This window comes from Chiloscyllium punctatum, chromosome 20, assembly GCF_047496795.1.
Source record: "Chiloscyllium punctatum isolate Juve2018m chromosome 20, sChiPun1.3, whole genome shotgun sequence".
NCBI classification, from domain to species: Eukaryota; Metazoa; Chordata; class Chondrichthyes; order Orectolobiformes; family Hemiscylliidae; genus Chiloscyllium; species Chiloscyllium punctatum.
Window position 1 is genome coordinate 90,730,473 of NC_092758.1, and position 10,783 is coordinate 90,741,255.

Genomic DNA, 10,783 nt, shown 5'->3' on the forward strand with positions numbered 1-10,783 from the left:
CTTGTTATGTGAAGGCCTTGGCCTAGTTGTATTATCACTGGGCTGTTAATCCAGAGTCCCAGATAATGTTCTGGGATCTGGGTTCAAAACCTGCCATGGCAGATGTTGGAGTTAGAATTCAGTAATAAAAGAAAAATTGGAATTAAGAGTCTAATGATAACCATGTCGATTGTAAGGAAGGAAACTGCCATCCTTCCCTGGTCTGGCCTCCATGTGACTCCAGACCCACAGCAATTGGGTTGATTCTTAACTGGTTTCTGGGCAATTAGGGATGGTCGCTGTGCCTAACCAGCGATATCTATGTTCCATGAATCAATAAGAGAAACTCTTGATCCCCTCCATTATACACCAACACTGTAATTCCCACCACTGCAGACAAACCATGTATGTCCACTCAGCATAACCAATTTATTGGGGTTCTTTGAGGCTTTAAAACGTTGTGTGAACAATGAGCCAGTAGATGCAGTTTATTTGGATATCTAAAAGGCAGTTGAGATGCCAGATTAAAGGTTACTGCACAGTAAGAGTTTATTGAGTCATACAGGATGGAAACAAACCTTTCGGTCCAACTCGTCAATGCTGATCGAGTTTCTCAACTTAAACTAGTCCCATTTGCCTGCATTTAGCCCATATCCCTTGAAACTTTTTCTGTTCATGTACCTGTCCAAATATCTTTTAAATGTTGTAACTGTACCTGCATCTACCGCTTCCTCCGGCAGCTCATTCCACACGAGCCACTCTCTGTGAAAAGGTTGCCCCTCTGGTCCCTTTTAAATCTTGCTCCTCTCTCTTTAAAAATATGCCCCCTAGTTTTGAACTCCCCTACCCTAGGGAAAAGACCTTTGTGGTCCACCTTATCTGTGTCCCTCATCATTTTATAAACCTCCATAAGGTCATTCCTCAACCTCCTACGCTCCAGTGAAGAGAGTCCCAGCCTCTCCTTATAACTCAAACTCTCCAGTCTTGGCAACATCCTTGTAAATCTTTTCTGAGCCCTCTCCAGTTTAATAATATCTTTTGTATAGCAGGGTGAATGGAATTGTACACAGCACTCCAAAAGTGGCCTCACCAACATTCTTACAACCTCAACATGACTTCTCAACTCCTATTCTCAAACATCTGAGCAATGAAGACAAGTGTGCTAAATACCTTCTTAACCACCCTGTCTACCTGTGAGGCAACTTGCAACAATTATGTACCTGAACCCTCATGTTGTTGGATGTGATATATGAGCATGAACAGAGGCTTCGCTAAATGAGAGGAAACAGAATTGAGATACACGAGTCATTTTTCAGTTTGTCAAGCTGACTACAGGAGTGCCACAGGCATCAGTGTGGAGATTCAGCCATTCACAATCTATCTCAGTGCCCTGGAAGGAAGCCCCAGCTGTAGAGTAGCCAAATATGCTGCTGATACAAAGGTAGGGACAAAGCTAATTCTTGAGTTTGCAAAGTGATAGTCAGTCATATGTTAAGGGAGTGGGCAAAGCACTGGGCAGATGGGGTATAATGTGGGAAAATGAGGTTTTCCATTCTGAAAGCAAGGATAGAAAAGGGGAGCAGCATTTAATTGAGTGTGATTGGAGCATGCTGTGATATTGAAGGATACAGCAATCTCAAAAAGTTCATAAGTGGGTCCAGTGAATAATTAGGAGTGCAAAACTACTGTTGGTCTTTATTGCAAGGTGAGTAGTATATAAAACGAGGGAACCATATAGGATGTTGGTGAGACTGCACCTGGAGTGCTGTGTACAGTTTTGGTCATCTTTCTAAACGTATCATATACAAACATTGGGAGCAGTTCAGAAATGTTTACAGTCATTTCCTGGAGTTAAGGGGTTATCCCATGAGGAGAGGTTGAGCAGATTGGGCCAATATACTTATTGGTGTTTAGTACAATGAGAGGTGATCTTTATAAAACAAATAGGGCGCTTGATTTCGCAGATGCTGAGAAATTCTGTGCAGATAAAGAGAATCCAGAAACTAGTAGACACAACCTGAATAGCGAAAGAACAGTACAGCACAGGAACAGGCCCTTCGGCTCACGATGCTGTGCTGAACGTGACGCCAAATTAAACCAGCAGCAGAGGCTGAGAGAGAACGTGAAGTGGAGAAGAGCATAGACCTGACCAGAGGAAGGAGCAGTTGCGGTGGGTGACAGTGAGAGAGGCTGTACGTGGGAGATTGGAGGCAGCAGAAGCAGTGGACTGTGAGGTGCTCTAATGGAAGAAGAGAAATCAGACATCATGGGCGGCCATGTTGTTTGGCTGCTGAGGATCACAGCCTTGTTTCCCTTCACCAAAGTTAGTGGCTTAGGCTAAGAAACTGGGAAATTAAACATTTCTTTGTTGTTAGATGATGAAGCATTTAAGTGAATGTCCCTAATCTGAAGTGATTAGCACGTGAGTCTTTAAGTATTCAGTATTATTAGCTAAGACATGGAGGAATGACAGGCCATTTCCAACCCCTCTAGTGTATATCCTGTGGTATGTGGATATGTGTAATCCAGCTGTTGATTCTAGGATAACTAGTTTATGTTGTGCGTAGTGAGGTAATCGGTCTCATTGCCGTTCTTCAGGAGACCCATGGTGTCAAAACTCAATTAAACTTGAAAATACAAATTAAAATGAACACGTTCAGTGTCCCTCTTTTACCTCTTAAAAATTAAAACAAAGGATTCTTTTCACGGGTTCTGAGTTTTTCCAACTGCCTTCAATAACCCTCTGGGCAGAGAGTGCTGTTAGCTGCAGCTGCTCGAGGTTTGGGCTATTTGGGTCAGTTGGCATCGCTGCAGCACAGTCGTAACGTTGAATGCCTCATAAGATAGCGCAGTGATTGGTGACTGGCATTGGGGAGCATTCACCAACAGTCTGGAATGATGGGACTGTCCTCTGAAGAGATATTGGGAAAACGGGGCCTGTAGCTTCAAAAGAATAAGAGTGATCTCTTTGAAACCTGCAAAATATGGAAAATCATGGACACTCATGGACAGGGTAGAAGCAGGTACATGGTTGGACCTGCAATTTCAAAATAAGGGGATTGCCAGTTGGGACTGAGATGAGGAGCAATGTTTATACATAGAGGGTGGTGAATCTTTAGAGTTCTGTGCCCCACAGGGCTGTGGAAGTTCAGCCATTGAGTATATTTAAAGTAGAGATTGACAGACGGATTTCGGAATATCGGTGACATAAAGGGGCGTGTTTGTTTTCTCCGACATGAGTGGACATGGGTGATTGTTCCAGCCTTCCCCTGGAATACTTGTGTTCCTGGCCCTGCAAAACAAATTGCAACCATTAAAATCTCTCTGTATAACAAGGATATTGAGAGACTTCTCAATTCTCTCTAGATTAGACAGTTAACACGATCCTGCAATTTTATTATGACATCAGCCATGTCTTCTTGTGCCTTCTCTGAAATTTTCTGCCTCTCTAACACAAAATGGGCTACGTGGCTTTTGTGCTGTACAACAGACTTGTTACTTGTTTTAATCTCTAGTTGTACCGTCCGACTGGAATCAAAACTGGATATCAAACCTTCAAGCATATCCATGACCCAGCATGGAGGAAGCGAGACCAGAAGAGAGTGTCGAGACAGAAGCAGGTAAGGAAAGTACAACCTCTGTCACAGGGCTTTCCCTACCCACGCACATCAGGGATCCCAATTACAATTTCGCTCTCTCGGGTGGGGGGGTGGGGGTGAGGGCGGTGGGGGTGGGGGTGAGGGCGGTGGGGGTGGGGGGGGGGCGGGGGAGGCGAGGGCAGAAGGACAGAAAGTCCATGTTCAGAAAACTGAGGCAAAACAGTAAACACACAGCAAAACAATATTCCAAAGCATTTAAAATGCTCATTTTAAATAGATGGGAAATGAATAGAAACAGTCATGAAAAGGTGCCAACCAGCAGAGCTCACTCATCACCCTATTCCTGTGTTTGCTGCTAAGAAGCAGAGTGAGAGAGAGAAGAACCGATTAGAGTTATAGTTCTGTTTATTCCCAATTTTACCTTTCTCATTAATTAATTTGGCTAATTAATCAGGAAAGCAAGTTTCTCAAAGCTAGAGAGATATGTGATAGCAACCAAGGGGTGGCATGATGGCTTAGTGGTTAGCACTGCTGCCTCACAGCACCAGGGACCTGGGTTCAATTCCACCCTCAGGTGACTATATGGAGTTACCACATTCTCCCCATGTCTGCAGGGGTTCCCTCCCATAGTCCAATGCTGAGCAGGGTAGGTGGATTGCAGGCCATGTTAAATTGCCCCATACTATCCAGGGATGTGCAGGCTAGGTGGGTTAGCCAAGGGAAATGCAAGGTTACAGGGATTGGGTGGGGGGGGATGGATCTGGGTGGGATACTTTTCGGAGGGTCACTGTGGACTCAATGGGCCGAATGGCCTGCTTTCACACTGTACGGATTCTAAACAAAAAGGTCCTGTTTTAATCTTGGGGATTATGTCGACTCTCTCAGTGGTAAGTTCACATTAATGAAATTGCTATGCTAATTGTCATTACTTCACTCCCATGATTCCCAGTTTAAAACAATTTCCCTTGTTAACGGTTCCCTGATAAGACACTAAATAAGAAAAAAACTCAAGAACTGCGGATGCTGGAAATCAGAAACAAAAACCGAAATTGCTGGAGATACTCATCAGATCTGGCAGCATTTGTGGACAGAAAGCAATGTTAACATTTCAGGTCTGGTGACACTTCAGTTCTCAAGAAGTGTCACGGGTTCTGAAACATTTACTGTTTCTCGAACTAAGGGGCAACCTTTTCACACAGAGGGTGGTGCGTGTGTGGAATGAGCTGCCAGAGGAAGTGGTGGAGGCTGATACAATTACAACATTTAAAAGGCATCTGGATGGGTATATGAATAGGGAGGGTTTGGAGGGATATGGGCTGGGTGCTGTCAGGTGGGACTAGATTGGGTTGGGATATCTGGTCGGCATGGATGGGTTGGACCGAAGGGTCTGTTTCCATGCTGTACATCTCTATGACTCTATGACTATGACTCTCCACAGATGTTGCCAGACCTGCTGAGTTTCTCCAGCAATTTAGGTTTTTGTTTCTGATCTCCAGCATCCACAGTTCTTTGGAGGTTTGTTTTGTTGAATAATACCTGATTCTGCCATCTTCTTCAAGGTACAAAGTCGGGCTAGGGAAGATGCTAAATTTACTGTTTTTAAAAGTATATCTCTATGTGTGTGTGTGTGTCATTTCTTGTATCTTCAGGAACAGTTTAAAATTGACAAAGAAGGTGGTTTAAAAAACCTGAAGTACAGTGTAGTGTCGAGATCTGAGCTGACAATCGAAGGGGTAGACTGCCTCATCATTAACATCCTGTTGGAATGTGACCTGAATGAAACTCCATGGTGTGTCATAAACTGATTGGACAAAGCCAGAAACTAACAGGATCTCACTTTGCTGACATGGTTATGGTGATATCATGAATGGACCTATCACTGTGTGATCATGGGCACCTGTTCCTACCAGAGATGCCCTCAACACAGAACCAGGTGCTAAAGTAATGCAGTATTAGAGGGAGGCACAGATGGACTTTCCCTTCTGGCTGAACTGTGCTGATAGTTTCTGTTACACATTACTGCATTGTAAAGGTCATCAAGGATGGAGTAATATGTTACTCAGGGGAAGTTGCTCACAAATGAACATCCAGTTTAATTTTTTATTTGGAATGTTTTTACCATTGAAATTGTTTTATTATTGAAAACAAGACCTGTCAACCGTTGCAAGTGGTCCCCTGACGGATTGTACCATTTTACTCTGGTGAAGAATTGTCATCTATCATTGTTATACCACAGTTTGTTCTGTCTGGAGCCGATGAGATCACTTGAGTCAAGGGAACCTTTTACCTGAATTCAGTGACGACCAGGAATTGTGTGATTTGTAAACTTTTGCCTTCACAATAAGCCGTAAACCACCCATGAGTGTGATTTAAAGCCTAAAGATGCTCCTTTTTGATTCCGATTGATGGAACAAATGTTTACAAAGAACCGGATACTAGTGCCCCCTTATTCCATGTTGGTGAGCACAGTTATTAGACACAGACAGGCAGCAGCTTACTACAAGTCCCCCAGGGTGGGCACCTGAATTTGTTGAATGCTGTGACATGTTTTGAAATTCGGCCAATGTGAATGCTGTAAAGGTGACCATCTGTCCAGCTAGGAAAGTTACATTTCCGAACAGTGTAAAGGGTGGGAAGGATTTTATAATGAAGGTGAATAGGAGGCAATGTGCTTTACACTTTTACAGCTGATTCATTGTGATATCATAAAGAGAACCTTTGTCTACTTAAGGCTACTGTTACAATGAGAGTTTGGATCACTCCATGGCTGTGATCTGTGGGGCCCCTGCTCATCCTGATTCATTCTCAGCAAGCATATGATAAGGAGCAGAACAGTGATTCTCTTGGATGTCCTGCCACCTGGTGGAATATTTGCAATACTACTACAGTAAAGTATTAAATGGGTGAACATTCATTGTTGACCAGGTCATTTAGTTGCACACTTCATCAACTGTTGATGATTTTTATTCACCCTGCTCTGAAGCTGTTTTCAGTTTCTGCAGTTGCTTTGGAAATGGCTTTTTTAAAAAACTTACATACATCTTTCAAAAATCAAATCTTTCTGGTGATGAAATATGAAGACCTTATAGTTTTTATAATAAGACCTTATAATTAGGCCAAGACCTTTTTTAATCAGGAGACAGCAAACAGAATTATACCAGGTTGACAGGAAGAGAGTAACCAGAAGCACAAATATAAATATTGTTTGATCTCTTTCTGTGTTCTTGAAGCATTTGGATCCATTGAATTAGAAAAAAAAACTCAGTGCTTTAAGGTTGCACATTCCTTTTTATGTAGCTCAATCAAAGGTACCTTACCCTTCAGGTTAATGGCTGTTGGAGGGTTACAGTAGTAAGCTAAGGCAATGCTGGCATTTATCAATGAAATGGGTGGATTTATAAGTAAATCTACAACTGCAAAGACCTTTTAGAATATTTCCATTTGTTTTAGTGTCTATTATGCTTTGCTATGTAGGTCCATGAGAGAGGGGATGCAATGAGTTCAGTATTGGTGCGTAGCAACTGCCATTCCAGTGCATTTCTTTATCATATTTATTAATTTTGCAGGTAACTCATAGAAATAAATTAATTTTACCAATTGTGTTGTGCTGTCCTTGAAACATACAACAAATACATGCACTGCTTCATAAGGGAGCTGAAATATTCAGCAGGTTTGTAATTTTGTGTGTTTGTTTTCCCCTAAGCTTTTCTATATGTCGCCATGGTTGACCGACAGAATCCTCCCCCTAAGAAACAAAGTTGCATAATAAACCAGAGTGTTTCTGTGGGTATCGTATAATCCCTACAGTGTGGAAACAGGCCATTCAGCCCAACTTTGAAGAGCAGCCCCTTACCCTATCCTGTAACCCTGCATTTCCCATGCCTAATGTCTATGTGAAGTTTGCACATTCTCCCCGTGTCTGCGTGGGTTTCCTCGGGTGCTCTGGTTACCTCCCACAGTCCAAAAATGTGCAGGTCAGGTGAATTGGCCATGCTAAATTGCCTGTAGTGTTAGGTGAAGGGGTAAATGTAAAGGAATGGGTCTGGGTGGGTTGCTCTTCAGAGGGTCGGTGTGGACTTGTTGGGCCGAAGGGTCTGTTTCTACACTGTAGGGAATCTAATCTAATCAATCAACCTAACTACATATCCCTGGACACTATGTGTAATTTAACATGGCCATTAACCTGCACATTGGATAGGCACATGGACGAGAATGAAATAGTGTAGGTTATATGGGCTTCAGATTGGTTCCACAGGTTGTCACAACATTGAGGGCTGAAGGGCCTGTATTACGCTGTAATGTTCTATTTTCGGACTGTTGGAGGAACCTGGAACACTTGGAAGAAACCCATGCAGACACTGTACTTGAGAATTTCAAGTGAATTTGAACATGTTTGGAGATGGTTAAAGTAGGTATTTTGCAACAACATGTAAAGGGTTGCTTTTGCAGTAGATCGCTGAACGCACTGCAGTCATTACCTCTTGAGCAAAATGTGCCTGAAGAACATTAATATCTTGCCCACTCAAATTCCCTTCTTGAACATCTCTGTTGTGCTGCACCTTCCCTACCTTCAGAGGTTTCCCTTTTCAACCATTTCCCAATCTGCACACTCCCAGTCTTGGCAAAGTGAATGAATACTTGATTACCTAGAAACTGCGCAATCACTTCTCCCACCATTCTGTTAATGCCTATCAGCCAGCATTCCATCCTGCCAACTGCAGATGAACTCACAAGAAACTCTGCACAATTCCTACAAAACTCTATCCCCTCCTGCCTCTTCAACATGCTACACAGTTGATCAAAACATCTGTTTCCTCCATGGTCTTCCTCATTACGGCTGTTGCCTGTTCCAATATTGCTCCAGCAGAAAGTGAGGACTGCAGATGCTGGAGAGTCAGAGTCAAACAGTGCAGCGCTGGAAAAGCCCAGCAGGTCAATGGTTTGGACACTAGTGAAGTTGATGTTGATGCTGTGTGGTTGTAGGGTCCCAAAGTGGAAGATGATGTGTTCTTTCTCCAGTTGGCGGGTGGCTTTGATTTGACAGTGGAGGAGGCCCAGCACTTGCATGTCTTTAGGGGAGGGGAAGTTGAAGTGGTTGGCTACAGGGGGGTGGGGTTGTTTGGTGTATGTCCCAGCGACATTCCCTGAAGCGTTCTGTCAGTTGGAGTTTCCAAATCTCCCCTCCCTCCACCACCTCCCAGGTTAAACCCTCCAACTCAGCACCGACCTGTCCGTCTGCCTTCTCATGTATCCACCCTACCCTCTCCATTGTTGTATCACCATCAACCCCACCTGTATCCATCTATCGCCTTCCCAGATATCTTCCTCCCCCAGTCCCCACCTCCTATTTCTCTCTCAGCCCCCTTCCCCATCCACATTCCTGATGAAGGGCTTATGCCCGAAATGTCGACTCTCCTGCTCCTCGCGTGCTGCCTGACCCAGTGTAGCTCCAGCAATGACTACAGCAACTCCTGGACATTTTCCTTGTTATTCTCTTAAGAATTCATCCTCTGCCTCCTCTTCCTTATTTACATGCTTCCTCTTGGTGACACCAACCATACGCAGAGAGTCTGCTTCTGTTAGTATGCTGAAGATACCCACGTGTTCTTCATTTTTCTCAATGCCATCTCTGTCTTTTCAAACTGCTAGTTTGTTATGGATGGGCCATCATTTTGTGTCTCCACACATTACAAAGACCTAATGTTATCAGTTTTTTCAGCCCTGTTTAAAAGTGTACTGATTTCACCTTCCCTTGTTAGGCTCAAGGAGACTGTGTTCACCTTCTGCACACTGTTTCAACCAGAGTAACCTTCTGAAAGAAACATTCCCTTCTATCTACCACTAAGGTTACTTGCTGTCCATTTTTCAACGTTGCTAGCTCTGACCTTGCCTCAATGTCTGGCTTCTGCAACCATTGTCACCTCTACTTCTGCAATGTCCTCAAGGATAATTCCCATCCCCTCCAATTTCCAAAATCATCCATAAATGCATCGTGTCCTGTCGGAGCTCTTGCTGAGTTATCCCACAGATTTGCATAGGTCATCATTCCCAAACAGATTCAAACATTCATCGCCAGATTCTGTCAATGCCTCACCTTGGCCAAAAATGCTGCCTCTTTTCAACAGTTTGCACCTGAGCAATAAGTCATCTAATAAAACCTTCTTTGGAATCAGATGCACTATTATTGCACAACAAACTCATATCCATTTTTCTTTAAAAAGCTGCAGGTATTTTCTACACTTTGGAGCAAATAGGACTTAAACCCCTGCAAGCTGATCCAGAGGTTGGGGCACTGCCACTGTTGAACTATTGTGAGTGCATGAATAGCCACACTGATAACAAATTTAAGATAATTGGTCAAACTTTGAGGTAGCCCATGAGGGCTCTGAAGGTACAGTATCCCAGCCTCTGAGGCAGGAGAGTTGGCTTCAAGTCCCACCCACTCCAGAGGTGTGTAATCTCAGAACAGGTTAAATAAGGGAAACCTATAAGGTAGCTGATCCTCATCCAGAGGTAGGGGCACTGCCACTGGTGAACTATCCTGAGTGCATGAATAGCCAAACTGACAACAAGCTATCAGTTGCTTCTAGCAAGTGTAAATTTCTGCACAGGGACCTGTACTCTGCCAACAAAGGGAATGGGTTCAAGCCTTAATCTGTGCATTGTTTCAAGTAGCTGGTGACACAGTGCTTCTGCCACTCGGCTAGTATTTCTGAAACTCCAGGTTAAAGTTCTGGGAATATAGGTTTGAATCTGACCATAGCAGCTGACAGTAAAAAAAAATCTGGAATAAATAGCTGGATGGCAACCATCTTGTTGGGAGTATCATATTGCAATCATTGTCAATTCTCATTAAAAAAAAACACATTGGTTCACTTTATCCCTTGGGGATGGAAATCTGCCATCTTTATCTGGTCTGACCTACACATGACTCCAGCATGTGGTTTGCTGTTACTGCCTCCGAGCAATCAGGACTTTAATAATTAAACAAATACTGCACATGCTGGAAATCCAAAACAAACCCAGACAGCTAGAGAAAATCTCAGCAGGCCCGGCACAGTCTGTAGTGAGAAAAGCAAAGTTAACATTTCGAGCCCAGTATGAGCCCTTCAGTTCAGAAGAAGTCATACTGGGTTTAAAACATTATCTCTGTTCCTCTCTGCTCAGATTATTTAAGGCCTCCTGAGATTTTCCAGCATTCTCTG

General features: G+C 43.4%; 1 protein-coding gene across 3 annotated transcripts in view; it reads left to right on the top strand.

Annotated features, from left to right (window-relative positions):
- b4galt7 (xylosylprotein beta 1,4-galactosyltransferase, polypeptide 7 (galactosyltransferase I)) overlaps window positions 1–7,175 on the top strand; it is a 28,504-nt gene extending 21,329 nt beyond the window's left edge. For all 3 annotated transcript variants that reach the window (XM_072591211.1, XM_072591210.1, XM_072591209.1), the window contains exons 6-7: window positions 3,495–3,599; window positions 5,228–7,175. In XM_072591211.1, the coding sequence (XP_072447312.1) occupies window positions 3,495–3,599; window positions 5,228–5,383 (261 nt within the window). In that variant the 3' untranslated portion in view covers window positions 5,384–7,175. The remainder of the gene's footprint in view (window positions 1–3,494; window positions 3,600–5,227) is intronic.
- Window positions 7,176–10,783: the final 3,608 nt, after the last annotated feature.